Below are 25,018 nucleotides of genomic sequence, written 5' to 3' on the forward strand. Positions count from 1 at the left end.
CACACTACCTCGGGCTTGGGGTGAGGTGGAATGAAGCAGGAAGAGGGAGGTGGAGAGAAAGGGAAAGATCAGTCTAAAGAGTACCAGGAAAGCCGAGGAGGAGACTATATAGCCAGAGGAGGAATGAATGTGTCTTAGAGTTTTAGCTCCAGTTCTGACTGGGCTTCCCTGGTAGCTCAGTTGGTAAAGAATCCGCTTGCAATGCAGGACACCTGGGTTCAATCCCTGGCTTCGGAATATCCCATGGAGAAGGGAAAGGCTACCCACTCCAATATTCCGGCCTGGAGAATTCCATGGACTGTATAGTCCATGGGCCCGCAGAGTCGGACACATCCGAGCGACCTTCACTTTCACTTTCTGATGAATGCACACTAAGAAGCAATAGAAGTGCATCACCCCATCTTCTGTCCTTTATTTAGAAACATGAAATGTACTCACTTATTTGACTTGTGCCTCTTTCTGATATACAAAGAAAAAAAAAGTGAGAAGGACTGAAGCTTGCAGGATCGGGAAGTATAGTAGACGAGATCTTCTGGTTTATTATTGATTTGTAAGGAACAGCATGATACTGGTTTGGCAGCTCTGCATCAGTGACAGAAAAGAAAGGCGCTTTTCAGTGGCCTGGAGGAGGAGAGCTGGGAACTGGAAACAGGGGCTTGTGGCAGACAAGGTTCTTTCATATGTGGCCCAATCGACTGTGCAGGGAATCAAGGTCAGGAAGCTTTGGCAGTGTTGTGGGGAGGCTGTGGGATTTCAGGGGCTTCCATTTCCTGAGTTAAGGATTTTTGCCTGCCTACTTCAGCAGATTGTCCCTCCAGCCATCATTGTCAAGGTGATTGATAGGACAAACTGAAAACCTACAGGTGTATTATTACTCAAAATACAAAGATTTTGCCATCAAGATAAAAAAAATGTTCAATTTCTTCTTTTATAAACATCTTATTTTGTATCAGTGTATTGCCCTGGTGGCTCAGTGGTAAAGAATCTATCTGCAATGCAGGAGACTCAGGTTAGATCCCTGGGACAGGAAAATCCCCTGGAGAAGGAAATGGCAACCCACTCTAGTATTCTTGCCTGGAGAATCCCATGGACAGAGCAGCCTGCTGGGCTACAGTCCATGGGGTCGCAAAGAGTCGGACACGACTGAAACGACTTAGCACATCAGTCAGTCAGTTCAGTCGTTCAGTCATGTCTGACTCTTTGCGACCCCATGAATCGCAGCACACCAGGCCTCCCTGTCCATCACCAACTCCCGGAGTTCACTCACACTCACGTCCATCGAGTCGGTGATGCCATCCAGCCATCTCATCCTCTGTTGTCTCCTTCTCCTCCTGCCCCCAATCCCTCCCAGCATCAGTGTCTTTTCCAATGAGTCAACTCTTCACATGAGGTGGCCAAAGTATTGGAGTTTCAGCTTCAGCATCAGTCCTTCCAAAGAACACCCAGCCTTTAGGATGACTTAGCACATAGCTGATAAATAAACAATGTTGTGGTAGTTTCAGGTGAACAATGAAGGGACTCAGCCATACAAATACATGTATCCATTCTCCCCCAAACTCCCCGCCCCTTCAGGCTGCCACATAACATTGAGCAGAGTTCCCTGTGCTACACAATAGGTCCCTATTGGTTATCCATTTTAAATATAGCAGTGTGTGCATGTCCATCCCAAACTCCTTAACTATTGCCTTCCCCTGGCAACCATTAAAAAAATGTATAATTTCTGGTGCTTTTTCTTTTTTCATTTATCTTCAGGATTTCACCCAGCTTTAGTCATCTTTCAGTGTGAATTTGCTGTTATATACATTGTCTTTCCCCTCCCCACATGATATCAGTTCTGTTTTATCTCCTTGATACTTATTTCAGATTGCCACGTCTGGTCTTTGGGCACACGCCTGTGTTCTAGTACCAGGAGGCATAACTATGTCATTACCATGGGAGCATTAAGCTACTTCTGACCCAAAATGTCACAAGAAAGGAATGCTCCAGTGGCCTCAGAAAATTTCTGCAAGAATGCTATCTTCCAAATGTGGAATAAATAAAGCTCAGGAATAAATAGCTGAAGCTAAAATGTAAAAGATTTAACGTATTGGTGTCGCAAGGTGCCAGCCACTTGACTTTAGTTCCTGCTGCAAAGCATGTGATACATTAAGAAAGGTTTTTAAAGGCAACCTATTTTTTGAAGATAAAATCTGCGTCCAATTATATCATCCAAGCATAGTCATTGAGCTTTTTCTCTTATCTCTTTAAGACAAGAAAAAGAGAGCATAAAAATGCTTCCAAGATCTCTTCCCTTCCCATTACACTTTTTTTTCATAATAGTGTGTATGAATAACAAAAACTAAAGATTTTGACAAATGAAGCAAGCAAAGGAGGTTGATTGCTGCTTCCATAAATTAAAATTAATGATACCCTTAAGGTACTTGGGTCTATGAAGTCGACTTAATGTTAATATAACCTGACTCTATTATCATGGAATGAGGCAGTTAACATGAAAATGAAGAAGAAAAAAGCAAAATTCCAAAGTGCATTTTCAAAATCGGTGAGGTGAAAGCTAAAAGCTGAACAGTGGACAAAGGGCTTGCTGTTCTGTCCTCCCTTACTTTCTGTTTGATGGCAGAGGCCGTCAGCAGTAGAGGACTGGCGTTCCTGAAGAAGCCTAGGGCTGGCCCTAGACTGGGGCTCCTGTTCACCTCCTGCCCCACCTGCCTTGCACGGGTGCACAGCCACTTTATTTTCAGCCCTCTCTGTTTATCTCAACAGAGTCAGTGTGCTCTTCTAGGGGGTTGTGCAGGACACAATTGGAAAGAGCGGCTGAGGTGGAGGAGTGGTTGGAAGAGAGAGGAAAGTGAAAGAAGGAATAAGAAAAGGAGTCTGAGATTAAGAAGACCGGAAATGAAAGTAGTGAAACTCTTAGTCGCTCAGTCCTGTCCAACTCTTTGTGACCCTGTGGACTGTAGCCCACCAGGCTCCTCTGTCCATGGGGATTCTCCAGGCGAGAATCCTGGAGTGGGTTGCCATGCCCTCCTCCAGGGGATCTTCCCAACCCAGGAATTGAACCTAGGTCTACCACATTGCAGGCAGTTTCTTTACCATCTGAGCCACCAGGGAAGCCCTAAGAAGATAGGAATCAGCCCAGAAATACAAATTTGGAAGCAGAAAAGAAACAAAAAAGCTCTGAGAGAACATAAAAGGAAGTGAATTAATGACGTTTCAGATGCAAGCATTAGCATCCATGCCATAAATCACACAAACTCAACTGATAATTATGGTCCTACTCAGAGCGAGCACAGTGCTAGCACTTGTTGCCTTCCTGTGATCTATCCTGAAGTCAAATGCAAGAAACTCTGTTTAACTCAGAAGTGTCTCAGGGTCAAGAAAACATGAAAATAAGTTCAAGGAAAAGAGAATTCAGCCAACTTTTGCATTCAGCAAACCCAGATTGTTTTGCCACGAAGCTGTACCCATTATGTCCTCATTTCAAACCTTATCTCAGACCATTTCAGACCATTTTCTTTTCAGACACAGCTCAAAAAAAAAAAAAAAAAATCAGCATTAGAATAAGAATGGATTTTAACTGAAAAGAACTACAATTCTTTAAGAGGATCTTAAACTGTTATAAATCTCAGGAGCATTTCCAGGATAACGTTTGGGCACATATTTAGGAATGTTACAGTAAGAATTTAGAAGTAAGAATGAATTCTGAAGCCTTCCCCCAGTTAAGTAAGGACAGGAAAGTATACAAACTGTACATTTCCTGGACAAAGCCTCGTGAGTAGACTGTAGAGAGACATTTGTGTGCATGCGAGTCATTTATTCACTAGCATCCCATCACAAGGAGAGTTTTATTTTTATGGGCTCATCAGTGGAGGTGTGAAGTCTGGTTCTTGCATGCCCATGGATATTTTTCAAGGGTTTAGACAAGTCGAGAGTCAGATAATTGAAATGTACACTCCCAGTTACATCTTTTCCTAAGACTGTGGTAAGCACCATTTATGGATATAGTGCCAGTAAGAACACTTGAATACTAGGAAGGAAACACATTGCCTAGCAATGGTTAAAACTTAAAGGTAATTAACGAGCAGGTCAAAAGAAAAAGTAGAACTTAAAACAAGTTAAGTATCAAATATTTGCATTTAGACCAATTTTATTTGAAATCTTTACTGGCAGCCACAGGGTTAGTATCTGTCCTTTATCTTTCTTTTCCTTTTGGCTTATTTAAAGCAATTTTAAAGGGAAAAAATGAAATAAAGATATCCTTCAAAATACACAGAGGAATTGACTGAACATTGGGAAACAGTCTTCAAAATACACAGAGGAATTGACTGAACATTGGGAAACAGTCACAGCTGAGAATGGAGTGGTTATCATTAATTTACTTGAAGGACTCAGAGCTCATTCATTAGCCCCAAAATTACACTTTCAAGTATACCTTAATCATACTTAGCATAGTGCCTAATGTAACAAGAACTCAAAAAGCCTATTCATTGACTCATTTATTGAATATTGAGCATCTCCTTTGTATTAGGCACTGTGCTAAACTGTGAATGAGGCAGACAAGGTCCCTATCTTTGTGGACAAGGAACTTACATTGTAGTAAATATCTTTAGAATGAATAGAGAGACATTTCTTGGTAGAGTGAAAAAAGGGATGTCTGCAAAGAGTACGCTGCCTATAGAACTCATCTGAAAGGAGAAAGCAAAGAAGAATTGTATATAGTCCTCAGAGCTCTCAAATATGATTATTTAAAAATTAGAATAAAACAAAAATGGAGGAGATTTGGACTCTGGGTTTGTCATACAAATTACTGCTTAAAAAAACTTTTTCTAAATCTAATGTAGGCACAATGAATCTAAATGGTTTTCTTTTTTCCTTTTTTTTTTTCTAAATAAAATTTGAACATCAAAAAAGAAGGAAAGAAAGAAGCAAGGGAGGTAGGAAAGGTCTTTCCAAAACTTGATTTGGGCCTCTTGAAAATAAAATTCTTCATTCAAAATATAGTAGTTATGGGACTTTCCTGGCAGTCCAGTGGTTAAGACTCTGGGCTTCCACTACAGGGGGAGCAGGTTCGATCCCTGGTCAGGGAACTAAGATCCCACATACCATGGCAGAACCAAAAAAAAAAAAAAAGTAGTGGTTATGGTGAAGATCCTTGAATAAACTACAGATTAATTCATTCAATTAGTATGAATCGAGTACCTGCTGTATGCCAGGAACTGTGCTAGTCACCTGGAACATACTAGGGAAAGAAAGATGAGTCCTTATTCTCACAGAGCACGTTTGTTTTTTGATTTTGTTGTTGTTGTTTTTTAAGACATTTTCCCCCTCTGACTTGCTTTTTCTAAAGAAATGCTGGAAGCTAGATCATGAGTACTCAGGGAACAGATGGCAGTCTTCTGCCCATCTGGGATAGTTCTAAAGAGTAGACCCTTGTGTATCAATAGATAAGGTTTCTTCCAGTTCTAAGCTTTCTTGATCTATGATCTAATTGTAGACAGAAGATGCATGCTTCCAAAATGATGTTATAATTGTATTTCTTTTTATGAAAGGAAACAGAGGTATGGTCTATGAATTTGGGGGAAATTGGGTTCTTCCTATTTATTTTTATTTTTTATTTGCTTATTTATTTTTAGCTTTCCTTGTAGCTCAGTTGGTAAAAGAATCTGCCTGCAATGCAAGAGACCCAGGTTCCATCCCTGGGTCAGGAATATCCCTGGAGAAGGAAATGGCAGCCCACTCCAGTATTCTTGCCTGGAGAATCCCATGGACAGAGGAGCCTGGCGGGCCACAGTCCATGGGGTGGCAAAGAGTCAGACACAACTGAGTGACTAGACCACCACCATTTATTTATTTATTGGCTGTGCCAAGTTTTAGTCGTGGTATGTAGGATCTTTAGTTGTACAATGTGAACTCTTAGTTGTAGCATGTGAGATCTAGTTCCCCAACCAGGGATTGAACCCAGGCCCCCCTGTGCTGGGAGCCTGGAATCCTAACCACTGGACCACCAGGGAAGTCCCCTTCCTGTCTCTTTAAATAATTCTATTTAGACTCCTTTGGGTCTTCCTTCTCTGCTCACCTTCTAATGCTCAATCCTACCATTTTCAGTTTCACTTCACTTTCCTCCCTTAAACGACTGGGGCAAATTTCCCCAACTGGCTATACGTGACGTCTCCAGTTAAATCTTTCCCTGTTAGGTCAAATTCTTTCTGTTCCAAAAGAATTCCTTTACCCATTTGTCATCCCTCCCCTTTCTCATTTCGATATTTCCATCAGCAAACTCCCAGTCTTCCACCTTGGAAATCCTGAAGTTCTATTCACTTCTACCAAAATTACACTCCCATACCAAAGTATTTAGTTTTTCCTTATTTCAAAATGCCTCCCAGTCTGTACCTTCTATTCTGTTCCAGGCAGCACGGTCTTCATTCCAACACATATTACCCCAAGTCTTGTCAGATCAATTCCAACATCCTCTAACTGCTCTCAGCCTCTTTGGATCTGTCATGCTGACAGATTCATCTCCCTAAACCTCAACTTCCCTCTCAAATCACATGTCCCCTCACAGAAATCTTCAGTGGTTCCCTTTGCTAATGGGGTAAATCTTGAGCCTCAGCATCTGCAGAGTCTTGCTTTGCATCATCTGCTTGCAGCATGCCTAGCTAACTGCATCTCACTGTCCTGTCTGACACCAGTGTTCCGCTTGCTACCCCAGAATTTTCCGTCTTATTTGCATTCCTCACCTCCAACCCTTTATGCTTCCAAAGATCAAGACTGTAGCATTCCTTCCTTTCATATCTCTTTCTATATTAACATATACTTATAAAAGGAAGAAATAAACAACCAAGTAAAGAATGAATTGTGCCAGAATACAAGGTAACAGGGTAAAATTTCTGACTTTTGCTTCCTAGTTTGTATATAGAATTTTATATTGGTTTTATAAAAAAAAATCCAGTTGGTAAGGCCTAACACATGGAAGTTATTGTTTTAAAAGGTTATCAAATTTCTTCTCCTTGTCTAATTGCTCACAAGTGCATTGTTCCTAAGTAGCTACAGTTTATGAGGATTTTCTGTGCTTTCAGGTGCTTCTTTCTTAAAATTATTTACTCAACTATGCATTCAGTCCATGCCGTACCTTTCTCCAAAGATAATTTGTGAAAAGAAATATTTTATGCTTAATTCTTTAGTTAAGACTGCTTTCTGAAGACTTCATTTCATTACATGGTGCATCTTATTTTTTATTGGGGTATAATTGCTTTACAATGTTGTGTTAGTTTCTATTGTGCAGCAAAGTGGGTCAGCTGTACGTATACATATATCCCCTCTTCCTTGGATTTCCTTCCCACTTAGGTCACCTTGGAGCAATGAGTAGAGTTCCCTGTACTATAAGGTCTGTTCTCATTAGTTAAGATGATGCATTTTAAATTTCTATCTCACTCTCATACCTTTTCTTAAGTTTGAGTTATAGGGGTGGCGATTCATTTTTATCTCATTTTAAATTCTTAATAATATTGGGTATACACTGGAAACTACCACCATGGCCCTTCCTATATAAGAAGAAAGCACCCTTCAGATCAGGTGCTTATAATGGATTCTGATGCTGTTCCCACATGGTCCCTATGAAGCTACTAACACTATCACCGGAAGAAATGGCCTGTGGCATGCTCATTCTCCTTCGCCACCCAGTCTTCCACGTGTCCCCTTGGGGATTTCTCTCTCAGCATGTGCCAAGATTTCTGCTCAGTGCCCGTTTCCATATGGCCTCCCCATCCCTTCCTACCCACCCCAAATTTCACATTCCTCTCTTCTTTGATTTCATTATGAAACAACCCGTTCTGCCTTTAGAAAGAATTACATGTTCCACACATTCATTTGCATGTTTTTCTACAGCTCTTGTCTACAATCTTAAGGTACCACATTCTTCAAGACCAGGAACTGACCTTGCACGGGGCCATAAAATATACTGATGGCTAAAGGTTTCATAGATAGGTGCACTAGGTTAGATCTGCTTTCAGTAAATTAATGTAAAAGTAAATTAAAAAGCCCACTGCTTATTAAATATTTATACACTACTTTTTTCCAACCATAATCTCTGGAGTAGCAGTGAAGACCAACAGCTAGACTGAATGAGCTTGAATCCAGGACCTGCCAGTTTACTAACTACTTAAGCTTAGGCCAATCTTGTTCAGTTGATTTTTTTTATCCTCTCATGCTTCAGTTTTTATATCTGTGAACTGGGGAAATAATATTACTTCCTTCCATAGAATTATTGGGAAGATTGCATGTTACTTCATATTGTCATGTACAAAGTGATTAACAATACTATCCATTTTTGAATTTTATGTGGTGCCTTGCACACTATAACCTATCCCTCTCCATTTATTAGGCATAATAGCAACAATAACAGTAGCTACTAGCATTTACTGAGCAATTATCATATGATAGAAACTGAGCTAAACACATGTATCATCTTATTTAATCCCCATAGTAATTCCATGAGGTAGGACATATTGTCCCATTGTAATGATAAGGTAAGTTAAGACTCAAATAATTTACCCAGGGACTTAGAGCATGTAGTTAGTGTCAGTGAGCATTCTCATTTATTCTCCCATGTCTTCCTCCCTCTCTCCTTCTCTCTTTCTCACACTGGTGCATGCATACACAAACACACACACACACACACACACACACACATTTACCCACCAGTTTGATCGACTAGTCATTACACAAATATTTCTTACCACTTACTACATGCAGGATTCAGTGCATCCTGTGGGAGGGAGGGGAGAACAGAAGAAGTGAGCAGGGAATGGTTACAGTCCATCCATATAATGAAGGAGTGGCTCTGATAGAAGTGCTCCAGGTATAAACCATGGACTGCAAGAATGCTGAGGAAGCCAACATAGACCAGCCTTGAATGGGAGAAAAGGGGAATACAAGCACTCCAGAGGGAAGCCTCAGGGGTGTTAAGTCGGATGGAATGCCACAGGACAGGCAGGTAGAGTTTGGGAGTGCAGGGTCATAAGAAAGTGAAAGTGTTATTTGCTCACTCCTGTCCAACTCTTTTTGACCCCCGACTTAAGGATCAAACCTGCGTCTCCTGTATTGCATTCACCATCTGAGCCACTTCCCCCGATGGCTCAGCAGGTAAAGAATCCAACCAGAAGTGAAAGAGACACATGTACCCCAATGTTCAGCACAGTACTGTTTACAGTAGCTAGGACATGGAAGCAACCTAGATGTCCATTGGCAGTTGAATGGATAAGAAAGCTGTGGTACATAACACAATGGAATATTACTCAGCTGTTAAAAAGAACACATTTGAGTCAGTTCTAATGAGGTGGACGAAACTGGAGCCTATTATACAGAGTGAAGTAAATCAGAAAGAAAAACACCAATACAGTATATTAACGCATATACATGGAATTTAGAAAGATGGTAACAACGACCCTATACGCAAGACAGCAAAAGAGACACAGATACAAAGAACAGACTTTTGGACTCTGCGGGAGAAGGTGAGGGTAGGATGATTTGAGAGAATAGCATTGAAACATATATATTACCACATGTGAAATAGATCGCCAGTCCAGGTTCGATGCATGAGATAGGGCACTCAAAGCCAGTGCACTGGGACAACCCAGAGGGATGGGATGGGGAGGGAGGTGGGAGAGGGGTGCGGGATGGGGGACACGTGTATACCAATGGCTAATTCATGTCAATGTATGGCAAAAACCACCACAATATTGTAAAGCAATTAGCCTCCAATTGAAATAAATTAACTTTATAAAATAAATTTTAAAAATACTGAATTCAATTTGTAAAGAGATTTAAATACAAAATTCACTCTAGAAAATAATAAAAAAGAATCCACCTACAATGCAGGAGACGCAGGAGACATGGTTTAATCCCTGGGTCGGAAGATCCCCTGGAGAAGGAAATGACAGCGCACTCCAGTATTGGCGCCTGAAAAATCCCATGGAAAGAGGAGCCTGGGGGGCTACAGTCAGTCCAAAGGGTCACAAAGAGTCAAACACAACTTACTGACTGAGCAGCAGCAGCAGCAGGGTCATAAGGCTGAGAAAGTAGGTTTCAAATGTCCCTCGTGTGTTTGTGTGCATCACAATGAAGCAAACTCTTCATTTTTGGGAACTCTACTTGGTTTTTGAAATATTTGGTCCCAGCAAAGATGGACAAGTCTAAAGAGAACGTGCAACAAGAAGACTGTGCTGGATTTGGGCTACGTACATGATTGATATGGGAAGGTCAGAGTCAACTTTAGACCAGACTACCTGAGGCACTTTTCTGTTGGATTTGAGATGTGTTTTACAGGCATGAACCTGCCTGATCTCTAATGGCTCTGGGCAAGCGCTGACTAACCTCTGGTTTAGCATAGGCTGCTCAGAACCAAATCAAGATTTGAAATTATAAAGCTAGGATGCCTGGGGCCACCATTAATATAAAGTTGGCAAAATGCCAATGGACAAAATATACCATTTTGCCCATAAAATTCTTTCCCTTTCTTACCCACTCAAAATGAAATTCACTAAGCTGACAGACTACTGTGTCAATATAGTATAGAAAAACATAATAGGAAAAAAGCAGTGGCAATTTTTAATCCATGCCAGTTAAAGGTATAGTTCCCAGTAATTTCCAAGTTCAGTAAAATCTAAAATTTTTTTATTCTCACCATTGACCCTAAAACCTTGCCTCTTATTTCTTAGATGAAGTATCAATCAACTCTTGGTTACTTATTAATTATCAGTGATTAAATATCATTCAGTATCCATTAATTATCAGTCAGTATGATTCTTTAAAAATGATGACAAGAGGCTGAGACAAAATATTTATCATTTCTGAGTTCCTTCGATCACCTAGTTTAATGGCGAATGGTGACCTCCCTACCAAATCTTTTTGTGAAAAATTTAAGAGCTTGCAATTTTGATGGTACTAACTGGAACAGTAGTTCACTCATGGCTACCAATGAGTAGAGTGTTTTTTAAAAGTCTCATTTTAACATTGTCAAGAGAGCAAATCTTTCTCATTTGGGCTCAGTTTGATAAAAATCAGTCTCAGAGAGTGCACAAGGTAAGCGGATATTAAAACAGGGTTATAAATCATTGCTTTAGTGTTCTGACCTTAGAAGCTCAAAAGATCTTACCAAAAAGGGTGCATTGTTTTCATTGTGCCTCATTATGTCTGATGAGAGGACATCATTTCTCTCCTCTTCCTCCCAGGTGGCTGTTGAGGACCGCATCAGGCAGCTGCATGAAGCCCACAGGGACTTTGGCCCAGCGTCCCAGCACTTCCTTTCCAGTAAGTCATTGACCACTTTCATCTCTTACCCTCCTCACTGCATCTTGGTGGCTATTTAGAGTTGAATTTTGATAGTCTCTGCCAAATGCACTAGAGGCACAGATCATCCTGAAATATGACTTAGTGGGTGGATACAGAAGGTTAAGATGAGGAGGACCAATTAGATCATTTTGTCCATTCTTCAGCTAATGCACAATTATTTCCTACAGTGTATTCTCAAGTGCTAAATTGAGTAATATTTTTGAATCTTTACTCATGGCAGTTCACTTCATAAAGCTGATACTTATAATATCATATAATTATATGACAATTCAATATATATTACTGTGAGCCTATGATTCTTTATATAGTTGATTAAATACTCCCTGCCTATAAGTTGGAACTTCAGCCCATTCTGTTTCCTTTCCCTAACTATTCTTATCTGTCTTTTATCCCTGACCTCTCTTCATTTTTTTAATTTTTGTTTTACTATTTTATAACTATATTTTATAATTAATTATAGTATTCATATATTGTTAATAAATATTATATTTTATAAGTAAATGTATTGCTATAATTAATAACCAAGAGGAATGGCCTTTGTTAACTGCAAGTGTAATATTGGAACATACTATAAATATAACAATGTGTATATCAATCCCAAACTTCCTATCTATCCTACTCCCCCCACCCCTCCCCTCTGGTAACCATAAATTCATTCTCTAAGTCTATGAGTCTATTTCTGTTTTGTAAATAAGCTCATTTGTATCATATTTTTATATTCCACATATAAATGATACCATACGATATTTATCTTTCTCTCTGACTTACTTCACCTAGTATGATAATCTCCAGGTCCATCCATGTTGCTGCAAATGGCATTATTTCATTCTTTTCTTTGCCTGAGTAGCATTCCGTTGAATATATGTACCACATCTTCTTTATCCATTCCTCTGTCAATGGTCATTTAGGTTGCTTCCGTGTCTTGGCTACTGTAAATAGTGCTACAGTGAGCATTGGAGCACATGTATCTTATTGAATTATGTATTTTTCCAAATATATGCCCAGCAGTGGGATTGCTGGGTTATATGATAGCTCTGTTGTAAGTTTGTTAAGGAACCTCCATACTGTTCTCCATAGTGATTGTACCAGTTGTCATTCCCACCAACACTGTAAGAGGGTCCTCTTTTCTCCACACCCTCTCCAAGATTTATTGTTTATATACTTTAATAATGGCCATTCTGACTGGTGTGAGGTGATGCCTCATTGTAGTCTTGATTTGCATTTCTCTAATAATTAGCAGCATTGAGTATCTTTTCATTGGCCTCTTGACCATCTGTATGTCTTCTTTGGAGAAATGTCTATTTAGATCTTCTGCCCATTTTTTTTAATTGGGTTGTTCATTTTTTTAATATTGAGCCACATGAGCTGTTTGTAAATATTGAAGATCAATCCCTTGTTGGTCATGTTGTTTTCAAATATTTTCTCCCATTCTGTGGGTTGTCTTTTCATTTTGCTTATGGTTTTGTTAGTTGTGCAAAGAAAAATTAAGCTTTTGAGTTTAATTAGGTCCTATTTGTTTTTGTTTTTATTTCCATTATTCTAGGAGATGGATTGAAAAATTTATGTGAAAGAATGTTCTGCCTATGTTTACCTCTGAGAGTTTCAGAGTATCCAGTCTTACATTTAGATCTTTAATCCATGTTGAGTTTATTTTTGTTTGGTGGAGTTGAACCATCATTTAAGGCAATTACGTTGTGCCTGACAATATTATGAATATGACCCAACCTGACTCTTATGGCAACTTTAAGGTCGGTGCTATTATTATTATACCCATTTTTAAGATGAGGACATTGAGACACAGTCACAGAGGGTGTAGATGACAGAGCCAGGATTCGAACCCAAGAAGTCAGCTCCAGAGTCTGTTTTTAACCATCACAATAGACTATCTTTTAGTATGATAGATTTCAATAGAGAAGAAGCAATTCTATATGTTCTCCTTTCATGCTTCTGCCTTCCTCATTTATTGCCATTTTCTAGTCCTTTCCTTTCTTCTCCATTTTCCACAGGTTAATAGAAAGATCCACACTCACAAACATTTTAAAGTATTTGACTTGATACTTTCATGTGTGTCTCCAATTGGCCATTTTATTTTAGAACAAAAATTCCTGGAAAATAGTGGTCCTCTCTTTTCATTATACATTGATAGTATATGAAACAAGAAGTTGTCTTATTTTCTTGACTGGGTCTGACCTTTTTATCAACATGCAGTCATTATTTGGACAGTATCACAAATACTTAGAAAGTGTCAAAAAAAGAAGGGCAAATTAAAGCAGTATACATAATTGAGTGGGACAGTGGCTTTTGAGAATAGCTCCAGAACAATTTTAAATCCTGCACATTTTATCTTCTATGTTTCCCCCAATTTCTGGTCTGCTTAAATTGCCTTGGTGGCAGAGCCATTCTATTCGATTTAATTGAGATTAAGTGCAATAACATGTAAGTGATTCATAAACTGTAAATAAAAATATTACTATTATGCATATTAATTGTTCCTCAGATGTTTTATATATATATATATATAAATATATATATATATATTTATTCACTGTTTGTTCTCTCTGCCTGCCCTACTCGAATTCCTATGTCTTCCCCCATTAAAGCCTAATCTCAGAAAATGATATGTTATACTCATTTAACCCCAGTGACAGGTAAAGTTTAATGTGTACTTTTTCTGGGTTATTTGCATCTTAATAAGGTGAAAAGCCATAAGCCTGAGGAATGATTCTCTGGGGATGAAACGTCAGCCATAATCTCTGAGCTGTAAGGGGAGAACTTCAAGGGGCCAAGAGGAGCATCTCCATACCTCTCAACCCATATTACACGGTGCCCACATCCAGAAAGGTCAGACCTGTATACACGGACACTCAGAAATCCACTGATTGACCTGCTTATATGGAGCCAGCCCTAGACGTCACCAATTTCTTAAGTATTCATGTGGAGTATCAATATATGCTTAGAAGCTTTGCTTATGGAAATCACAAAATACCAATTTGGCCAAAGGGATATTTGAGAAATAGGATATCTTGAGACTAAAGATAAATGATTATTTCCTTGTGTTGTCTCTCTCTTAAATTACAGAGGTAATATAGGCCCCTCAAGGAGATTTTGGAAAGCAAAGAGTACAAACAGGAAAGAAAAATCATCTGTAATCCAACCACTTAGAGATAACCACTATAAAAAATGTGGTTTATACACATTCTGTCTATCTCTCAGGGGTGTGTATGTGTGTGAACTCAGATTTTCTCTCTCTCCCTTTTTTTAAACCAAACAGGGATAAAAATATTTTACAGCTTTATGACCTGCTTTTTCCCCTTAGAACTATAATAAAAATATTTTTGTATATTTAAATATTCCTCTGCAGAGTGCATTGTTTTAAATGATGGCATAGTATTCCCTTCTGTGGCTGTCCCACATTTACCACAATTCTAAATCACTCAATCACTTAAGGTTATTTCAAAATTTTCAGTACTTTATCGAAGATTGTATATCATATCTAATATTCTTCATACACCTTTATAAATACCTCAGCTTCTTTCCATAAGATAAATGCCCCCAAAATGGAACATGCTGTGTTAAAGGATGTTTACATTTGTAAGGCTTTTGTTATGTGTTGCCAAATTGATCTGTAGAAAGCGGCACTAGAAATTGGGTGTGCCATCAAAACCGTATGTGAGTCAGGGCCTCTCTGAAGTCACTTATTTGCTATAAAAGAAAAAGAAGTTCCCCCTCCCCAAAAGTAAAAATATGTTTGAAAATTACAACTAAGCTCATATTAAATGAGCTTGAATTGATAGGTGTCTAATAATTTGCTTCCAGGTTACCAGGAATAATAATAGTGATTTCTGAAGCTTCACAGTTAAAAGAAAGGAGAAATAAGGACGAACCATTAACCGCACCCCCCTCCCAACACACAGTCACTTCTCTGTCTCCTTCTCTCTCTGTGTCTCTCTCTTTGTCTCTGTCAGACACACATACACCTTTGAAAATTACGTTACCAGCTGTCTTTGTTTTCTTCTTTTATCAGTAGAAAGAGGCAGCCTTTTACTTAAGTATTCACTGTTTCTTCTTGGTGGCCCAGTCTCTACTTGTTAAGGAGGCTGTTTCTTTTATCTTAGATCTGAGAGAAAATGAGAAGAGGAAACATTGTAAAATATCACCTTTATCCATTGATAGACACTAGATTGCCTTTAATTTGAGCTTTAATATTCTACTACTTCTGATTGACTTCTGCAATGTAAACCAAGAAGAAGGAGAAATTTTAGTAGTGTGATTTTAAAATATATTTATCCTTAAAATTTTATAGATTTTAAAAATATATTCATATGTCAGTGATCAAAAATGCATCAGTACTATAGTATTCACTAGCCTAGTAGTCTGCATATAGTCCACTTTTGTTATTTTCAAGAATTTAAGAACTTTTTTTTTAAGAATTCAAGATTTTTCTGGATATTTCTCAATTTTCTGGGCTTCTCTTCTAAATTTTACTTTTCTCATTAAGAAGTATAATTCTATATGAGAAAGTAAAAATCTTTCTGTAATAGTAGAAAGAATTTATATTGTTATTAATATTTTACAAGTTCTAGAATTCCCTGAAGGGCCATTTCCCAAGCCAAGTTCCTCAGAACATTAATGTTCTTTGTGATGTTAATAACTCTCCCTTGAAAAAATAATTCTGGGGTCAATAAGATTGGAAAAACACTAGGTTATAAAGATAAGCAAACTTCTTTCCTGTGGGAATTCTTGTAGCTCTTAATATACATCAAAACTCTAAGAGGAGCATAGAGTCGGTGAGTCTCTTGTCCTACTTCTGTGACTACCAAAGCCTTTTTCAGACACACCAATTAATTTCTCACTAAACATGCCGTGGAACAGACTATGAGAAATTTTGCCCTAAAGTGATATTTGCCAAATAGTTTGATAATGAGAACTTTCTGCTGAAGGTAGTAAGAACATGATCCAATTAAAAAGAAAATGACTGTTTGTAAGGCCAATGGGTCAACTGTCTCTTTCCTGGGGTTTCCAGCCCTCATCCCCACCCCAGGAGGCCCCCTGTGCTGTGGAATTTCCTAACTGGAGAGAAGCTTAGAGAGTGTCTATATGACTTGTTTTCAAAGTACTTATTAGTGAATCCTGAAATCAGTTTAATGACTTGCAACCAGCAATTTTTTAATGGAATGAAATGGAACAGATTAGAAAATATCAGAGTACATTGCACAAGCAAGGCTAAGTATCTGGTTTCAGTTAAAGATGTGTGTGTATGTGTGTGAGTGTGTCTGTCTGTCTGTGCACTACATCATAGCATAAAATGTATTCCTTTTATGCATTCCAGTCAAAAATGTTTGACGGGTACTGAAGTATTCCCAGCCTACCCTTACTTTACAGATGACAAAATAGGGACAGAGAGACCAAATGACATAATCAAGGTCACATAGATGGTTATAATAAATCTGGGACTGGAACCCAGTTTCAGAACTTCAATGCCACACCTTGTGTTGCCTTACCCATTAAGAACTAATACACAGGCCAGTGACTGTCTAGTCTATCTGATACTACCACTGATTTTTCTCTCTTTTATTTCTGTTGATCTGGGCCATAGTAAGTTGATTTATATAACCTGACTTTTTCCTCTCAATGCCCCTGAACCAAGTGTCATTTCACCCATGATATGAGTTATTGGTTAAGAGTATAGACTCTGAAACTAGGTTACCTGGGTTCAACTATTGATTCAGATATTTAATCTCTTTATCTCTCATCTGTAAAATGGGAATAATAATATATTTCATCAAATTTAAGACATATCCCCCATGTTTTAACAGCTCTGAAATCAAAATATACCTTATGTCTAAAATTAAAAATAATTGTATTTATTTACTTTTGGCCATGCTGGGTCTTCATTGCTGCAGGAGCTTTCTCTAGTTGTGGCGAGTGGGGGCCACTCTTTAGTTTCGGTGCATAGGGTTCTGACTGCGGTGGCTTCTCTTGTTGCAGAGCAAGTGCTTTCAGGTGTGTGGGCTTTAGTAGTTGTGGCATGTGGGCTCAGTCGTTGCAGTTCCCGGGCTCTGGAGCACAGGCTCAGTAGTTGTAACACGTGGGCTTAGCTGCTTCAATCTGGGATCTACCCAGATCAGGGACCAAACCCGTGTCCCCTGCATTGGCAGGCGGATTCTTTACCACTGAGTCACCAGGGAAGCCCTTTAATAGGGTTTTGAATTCAATAAAATATGGTAATAATATCTCTTAGTGTTATAGTGAAGATCAAAGAATTAACATATGTGAAACCCTTACAACAGTGCCTTACCCCATGGACTATACAGTCCATGGAATTCTCCAGGCCAGAATACTGAAATGAGTAGCCTTTCCCTTCTCCAGGGGATCTTCCCAACCTAGGGATCAAACCCAGGTCTCCTGCATTGCGGGCAGATTCTTTACCAGCTGAGCCACCAGGGAAACCCAAGAATACTGGAGTGGGTAGCCTATCCCTTCTCCAGTGTATCTTCTCAACCCAGGAATTGAACCAGGGTCTCTTGCCTTGCAGGTGGATTTTTTACCAACTGAGCTATCAGGGAAGCCATACAGCACTGCCTAACACACTGTAGGTGCCATAGTGCTATGCAAGTGTTTGCTATTAGCATTAGTATCTTTACTATCAACTTGATAGTATAACTTAGTATCTGCATATTAGAGTCAAACTAGACATAAAAGACATAAAAGTAGCTTTCATTCTCTTGTATTTACTTCTCAGTGTATTTCCTCTCCTTTCCAAAGATGTTTTTCATGGATCTAATCTGAAAGTACAGTGTTTTGCTTATTAGAAGAACTCAACAGTTACTTGTGTAACTAATGAAGGACTGTGAAGAAGGCTGAGCGCCGAAGAATTGATGCTTTTGAACTGTGGTATTGGAGAAGACTCTTGAGAGTCCCTTGGACTGCAAGGAGATCCAACCAGTCCATTCTGAAGGAGATCAGCCCTGGGATTTCTTTGGAAGGAATGATGCTAAAGCTGAAATTCCAGTACTTTGGCCACCTCATGCGAAGAGTTGACTCATTGTAAAAGACTCTGATGCTGGGAGGGACTGGGGGCAGGAGGAGAAGGGGACGACAGAGGATGAGATGGCTGGATGGCATCACTGACTCGATGGACGTGAGTCTGAGTGAACTCCGGGAGTTGGTGATGGACAGGGAGGCCTGGCGTGCTGCAATTCATGGGGTCGCAAACAGTTGGACACGACTGAGCAACTGATCTGATCTGAGACCCTAATCTAATCTCTATAAGGGGGTTTCCTTGGTGGCTCAGTGGTAAAGAATTTGCCTGCCAATGCAGGAGACTCGGGGTTGATCCCTGGATTGGGAAGATCTCCTGGAGAAGGAAATGGCAAACAACTCCAGTATTCTTACCTGGAGAATCCTCTGGACAGAGGAGCCTGGCGGGCTGCAGTCCATGGGGTCACAAAAGAGTCAGACATGACTGAGCAACTAAACAACAACATATAAGGACAGGATGGTTTTAGTCTTGTTGACAGTTATATCCTCCAGTATCTAACAGAGTATCTGTACTTGATAAATGTTCAGTAAAATTCTACACAGAATGAATTATGTCTTATACCCAAAAGAAGAGGAGATAAATTTCCTCCCCTCTATTGTTAGTACACAGTGGCATGAGATTTAGCATAGTGACTACCACATAGTAGACAGTAAATAATACGACCTTTTATGTTGCCTTTCAGCAAGGTCTAATAGCATTCATAACTTTACATAGTCCTTTTTCTAAATGTCTACTGTGCCATGTAATATATTAAGGGGAAAAGCTGTCTTCAAAATTGCAACATAATCACAACTATATTAGAAAATAAATGATAAGCAACAGAAAGGTACATATCAAGAAAAGACTGAAAATTGAATACATCAAAATGCAAGCAGCTGTTGTGTTTTACTTTCTTTTTACCCTTGCAGGTTTGTGTTTTTTGTTTTTTGTTTTTTGTTTTTTACTAATAACAGTGTATTTCTTGTATGATGGGGGAAAAAACAGTAAAGGCAATATTTTTTATTCTCTAGCTCTGAACCCAGTGACTTCTTGCAGTATTAAACTCTCCTATAACTCCAGAAGATGAATTTCCTTTTTACTCTTTATTCTGAATTTAAAAGCCATGAGTTTCACTGAGTGATCTTCTTGTTCTCAGATTATGAGACACTGTAAAAAGAAAGAAGGTAAGGTAAGTCACTTCAGTCTTGTCCAACTCTGTGCAACCCCATAGACGGCAGCCCACCAGGCTCCCCCGTCCATGGAATTCTCCAGGCAAGAACACTGGAGTGGGTTGCCATTTCCTTCTCCAATGCATGAAAGTGAAAAGTGAAAGTGAAGTCGCTCAGTCATGTCTGACTCTTAGCGACCCCATGGACTGCAGCCTACCAGGCTCCTCTGTCCATGGGATTTTCCAGGCAAGAGTACTGGAGTGGGGTGCCATTGCCTTCTCTGTAAAAAAAAAAAAAGAAAGAACTGATCACTTATTTCTTGCAGGCTTTATAATCTTAAGTGCCTTAATCAAATCCCTGGTTCACTCTTTTTCTCTTGTTTAAGTAACCCAAGTGTTGACAGTTTCTCCTTGCTACATTAAGGCTACAAAGCTTGTTTCCATCTTGAGAGTTGCCAAACCTTCACTGCCTCCTCCCCTACTCACACACTTAATAAAAAGGGTGAGGTGGGGGAAACTTTAAGCACATTTCATAATTGCTGGCATTTCACTTACTAGTGCTGCAATCTATGCCACCATTGTCCTCGGGGGATGGATGAATTTGACATACGAGTAAGCCAATCATTTAAAGCTCGGATCAGCTTAAAGAAACCATCATGATATAAGTCATAAAGAAACCCATAGGTAAAATGGGAGATGATTTTCAGCCTAAAGCCATTAGGTAAAATCTCAGGGCAAAATAATTTGAGCCAGTTTCTTCAACAGTCACACGCTGTCTTGAGTGTTGGGGACTTGGAAGTAATACCATCTAAAAACCATTTATCAGTGATGCTGGTAATGTCTCCCGAAGTTCAAAGATAGCCTTTCAGGCGCCCACAGAAAGCAGTCATGGTGTTCATCATTACTCTCTCTTCTCAAAACCTATTTCTATGGCCCTTTTGCCTTGAGCTCAAATTTATATTCTCCAATTTAGACCTTAGATTTATTTGCTTGAGAGAATCCACAGGAACAAAATTTTACATGGCCCTACCCATCCATTTATTGGAACACAGGAGGAAGCTTAGGAAAAGTTCTCAGTTTTGTCCTGTGGGAATTTCTGCACTGGAACTGGCTTATACTAGCTCAGGAGAGCCAATTGTTGTGTATTATAGAAATTGTGAGCTGATTGTTAAACACACCTCTGGGAGCTTGAAATCAGCCGCCATAGTGAGAATATTGATCTACCACCCCCACCGCTATCCCCCCTCCCAATTTAGCAAATACTGCAAACTAAGACTTTCTGTTTCTTTTTTGGCATGACTAGTTGACCAACATCACCAAGTATATTAACGTTATTCAGATCACCCAAGTCCCTAGAAGGTAAAGTTCAGGACCCCAATACCTATCTGCCTTAGAGAGGAGGCCCATTTGTTCTGGTTTGTGCAGGATGTTCTTGGTTTTAGTGTTTACTTTCCCATGTCCCAGGAAAGCTCCTCAGTCCCAGGCATACGAGGATAATTGCTCACCCTCGCCTTCGGTGACGTTCCACAGAAACAGAGCCCTACACAAGGGTTCTTGGACAAGCCAGCTGTTAAGAGAGCACCTCTCAGGTGTGAGAGAGGGAAGCAGGATAAGGTGGGGAAGACTGATCAGGGAGTCAGCCTAAGCATGGCAGTGGAGACTCGCTTCTACCTGATCCGTCCCAGAACTCTAGAGCACAAATTGCTCCTCAGACATGGCCACATTTGGGGGCAAGGGAGCGTCTGCTCCCCTGTGTCAGTCCTCCATTGGCCATGGATTTGTGGGGAGTCGGAGAAAGCAATGGCACCCCACTCCAGTACTCTTGCTTGGAAAATCCCATGGATGGAGGAGCCTGGAAGGCTGCAGTCCATGGGGTCGATGAGGGTCAGACATGACTGAGCGACTTCACTTTCACTTTTCACTTTCATGCATTGGAGAAGGAAATGGCAACCCACTACAGTGTTCTTGCCTGGAGAATCCCAGGGATGGGGGAGCCTGGTGGGCTGCCATCTATGGGGTCACACAGAGTCGGACATGACTGAAGCGACTTAGCTGTAGCAGTTGTGGGGAGTAGTGACCAGCAAGGCAGTTTCCAGCTCTGTGGAGCTGGGAGTGGTGGAACCATAGCAGCCAGTGCTGCCAACAGCGGGGAATGGGTACACCAGCTGGGGAGAGGCAATCTGAGTGGGACATCCATAGCATGGACCTCTTTTAGATTTTAGAAGCTCCAAGAAACTGGCTTTCAGGCTCAATGGTGACCTTCACCTTGATTGCTAAGCACCTCTCCTTCATCACCTGCCTACATAGAAATTGGTCCAGTGGCATGGCAGAGATGTGACAAGTACCTGTTTCTTTCCTATTTCACCTTCCTCCTCATGACAGATTCCTCTGGGTCTCACGAGGGCTTAGAGCAGGGAGACCAGCATCACAGCGCTGGATCAGTTTCACGGCACATGGGCACTATTTTAGTGGAAGGCTGGCTCTGAAAGGTATATTTTTACACTCCCCAGAAAATGAAGGTGTTTGTCCATTTGGCCTAGGGTAGCATTTTGTCATCTGTCCCAAAATACAAAGCTTTGCACAAACAGAAATGGTGGAATCACATCCCTGTGGGTAAAAATCATTACTTTCGTTTTTCTTTTTTTTTTTTCTTTTCCATTTGGACGTTTTCCATTTTCAGAACACAACCAGTTTGGAAGTAGAAAATAATTATTCGTGAGAGTTTTGAGGTAAGGACAAAAGGTGTTTGGGTTTTTTTGTATAGACTTACAGAAATGTTTCCTGGTTTAAAAGCCACTCTTTTGAATTTTTAAATACACTTGCCGATAGCAGCAGTAACAAGCATCTTGATTTCAGTCTAATGCAGGTGTGCTTCAGAATGTGCTGGAAGGGACAGGGATGGGCCTAGGTGATGAGGGGCATTTTAAGGTTCATGGAAACCTGAGGACAGATAAGGAAGAACATTCACTGTCAATTATATGTTTGCCTCTCTCTGTATTTGCCTTTGCCACTGTGGACTTCAGACTATCAGCTGTCACAGCTTCTCTCTTCCCTCCTCCTCCTCCTTACTCAGTTTCTCCCACCTTGTGACTTCTGTTTTCTTCTTTAGCCCCCTGACTTTTTCTAACCGCCCCACCTCTCTCCTCTCTGCAGTTATCTCTGTGTATTGCAGTCAAGCTCTCTAAGCAGCAGCCGATTGGTTCACTTATTTACTGTCTATTTACAATGAAGGTCATTTCAGAGGCCAAGGCCAGATCGAAACTAGACTTTCTTGACTTGGGCACTAGTGACATGTTAAACCAGACAGTCATTTGTTGTGGGGACTGTCATGTGCCTTACAGAATTAGCAGCATCCCATACCAGTTACGCCCCTCTCCCTCAGTTGTGACAACAAAAATGTCTCCAGGTACTGTCCGATGTCTCCTGGAGGGCAGAATTGCCCCTGGTTGAGGATGCCTCCTGTCCACCAACCCCTGGATGATGTGCAGCCCCCAAAACAAAGTCACAAGGACTGAGTGCAGTGACCTCTGCCTGAGGGAGCATGGGAGATGACTTTTCTGCATTCCTAGGTCCCCTTCAATGAAGAGACAACCCTCCACTGTCTGTCCCTTTGGGAGTCGCCTCAGGTACCTTGCCCGAGATCACACCCCTTCCACAGGCAGCTCCTGAGTAATGTAGGAGTACAGAGACATGGTCATTTTGGCCCAACTCAGGAGAACTTGAACATTCTAGCTCGAGTTCCTGAGGGATTGAGGGAGTCTGTCACTGGGCCTGCGTGCGAGCTTTGCTGCCATGCCTGCTCCCTTCCATATGTGTTGATCACAAAGGCACCACAACTTCCCAAATACCCTCCTCTCTGAACTTGGTCTTGGAGTCTGCTTCCTGGAGAACCCAGTGTGTGATGGGGCAGTGAAACGGACAGACATTTAGATGCATCTGAGAAAAAAATGTCTTATCATAGGCTCATGCTGGTCACTGGGTAATTTGATTTACTCTTGCTTTCATAATGAGGTTGATGATTCTGCCCAGTGCATGTGATGATGATCACTATTTAAGGTGTCTGACCTCAATGAGCTCCATCAATGGGGAAGGACTTTGGGGACAGCAGAAAATTACATCAGTCCCTTGCCTCACACCTAAAGCTCAGCAGGATACATGCCAATGACAGGCAAGTGTTAGAAGGAAAGAGACTCAATAAAAGTAGATCATAAAAGGAAACAGGCTGGAGTCTGAGCACCACAAGCATAAAGGGTATACATTGTGCTTTTTTTTCCTTTTAATTTCATGCATCTAACTCCTGACAGATGAAGGAGATGCCTTTATTGAGTGAATAACAGCACACTCACAAGATTATTCCCACTCTAACATGATAGAAAAGAACTTAGTCTCATGCCTAGCCTAATGTCCTGAAAAAGTTATGAGCTTTCCTTTATTTTCAGCCAGTTAGGAACTGATTCATTCTCTCACTCAGCAAATGTCCATTCAGTGACCACTATAGGTCAGACTCTTTCTAGGTACTGGGAAAGCAGTTGTGATTAGAAGACAAGTTCAGTCTTACGGAGCTTTAACTTTAATAGGAGAAGGCAATCATATCATAATAAGCTGGATAAAGAAGAATAAAGCAGGCTAAAGAGGCCAGAGGTGATGGGGACAGGAGCACTTTAAATGGGGTGGTCAGGGTGGTGACATTTCATCAAGAAATGAGGAAGTACAGCAGGCAGATACGGGGGTTTGTGCAAAGGGTTCCAAGTAGAGGAAACAAGAAACGTAAAGGCTCTGGGACGGGAGCATCCTTAGGGGGCTTGAGAAACAATGAAAAGACTAGTATGACTGAAGCTGAGGAAGCAAGATGATAATAAGAGCAGGTGACTGAGCACCCAAGAGTCAGACCAAGTAGAGTCTTGTCTCCTACAGTTCAAAGCAAGTGGAATCTGTTCTTAGTAAGAAGAGCAGGCCTGGGAGGATTCTAAGCTAAAAAGCAACAGGACCTGACTTCCTGTGCCTATAGCATCTGCTCATTCATTCACATATTTATTAATAAACACTAGGCAGTTGGAAGAGGAAGATAAGAAAGACAGAATCCTGGCCTTGGGACATGCAAATTCTAAACCATTTGAGTTAGACCTAAACCAGTTGAGTTAGACCTATACAAAGAGATTTAAAAAATCATGATCTTCTATAGTTGTGGGAAATAGTGGGTGACATGGGAGTAGAGTGGAAGGAGGAATTAATTCTCCAGTGAGGAAAATGAGATGTTCCATATTGACTAGTATTAATGTGCATGACCCCTGAGGCTATGTGCAAATCCAAGGTAGAGAATATTTCATCTGATAGGAATCTAGCAGAGGATGCTTTTGATTACCTGACCCTTGATTTCATTTAGCGAGAGTCACAAGACGTATTCAGTGATGCAAATTAGGTTCTCCCTTCTCCTTAGCCATTCTGATATGATGAATAGCCCCCTTTCCAATTTCACACGTAGT

General features: G+C 40.4%; 1 protein-coding gene across 10 annotated transcripts in view; it reads left to right on the forward strand.

Moving 5' to 3' along the window:
* The window catches only part of DMD (dystrophin), a 2,362,639-nt gene that overhangs the window by 2,096,620 nt on the left and 241,001 nt on the right, over positions 1–25,018 (forward strand). For all 10 annotated transcript variants that reach the window (XM_070783459.1, XM_070783466.1, XM_070783462.1 and 7 more), the window contains one exon: positions 11,226–11,304. In XM_070783459.1, the coding sequence (XP_070639560.1) occupies positions 11,226–11,304 (79 nt within the window). The remainder of the gene's footprint in view (positions 1–11,225; positions 11,305–25,018) is intronic.

Source organism: Bos indicus, chromosome X (genome assembly GCF_029378745.1).
Source record: "Bos indicus isolate NIAB-ARS_2022 breed Sahiwal x Tharparkar chromosome X, NIAB-ARS_B.indTharparkar_mat_pri_1.0, whole genome shotgun sequence".
In the NCBI taxonomy this organism is placed as follows: domain Eukaryota; kingdom Metazoa; phylum Chordata; class Mammalia; order Artiodactyla; family Bovidae; genus Bos; species Bos indicus.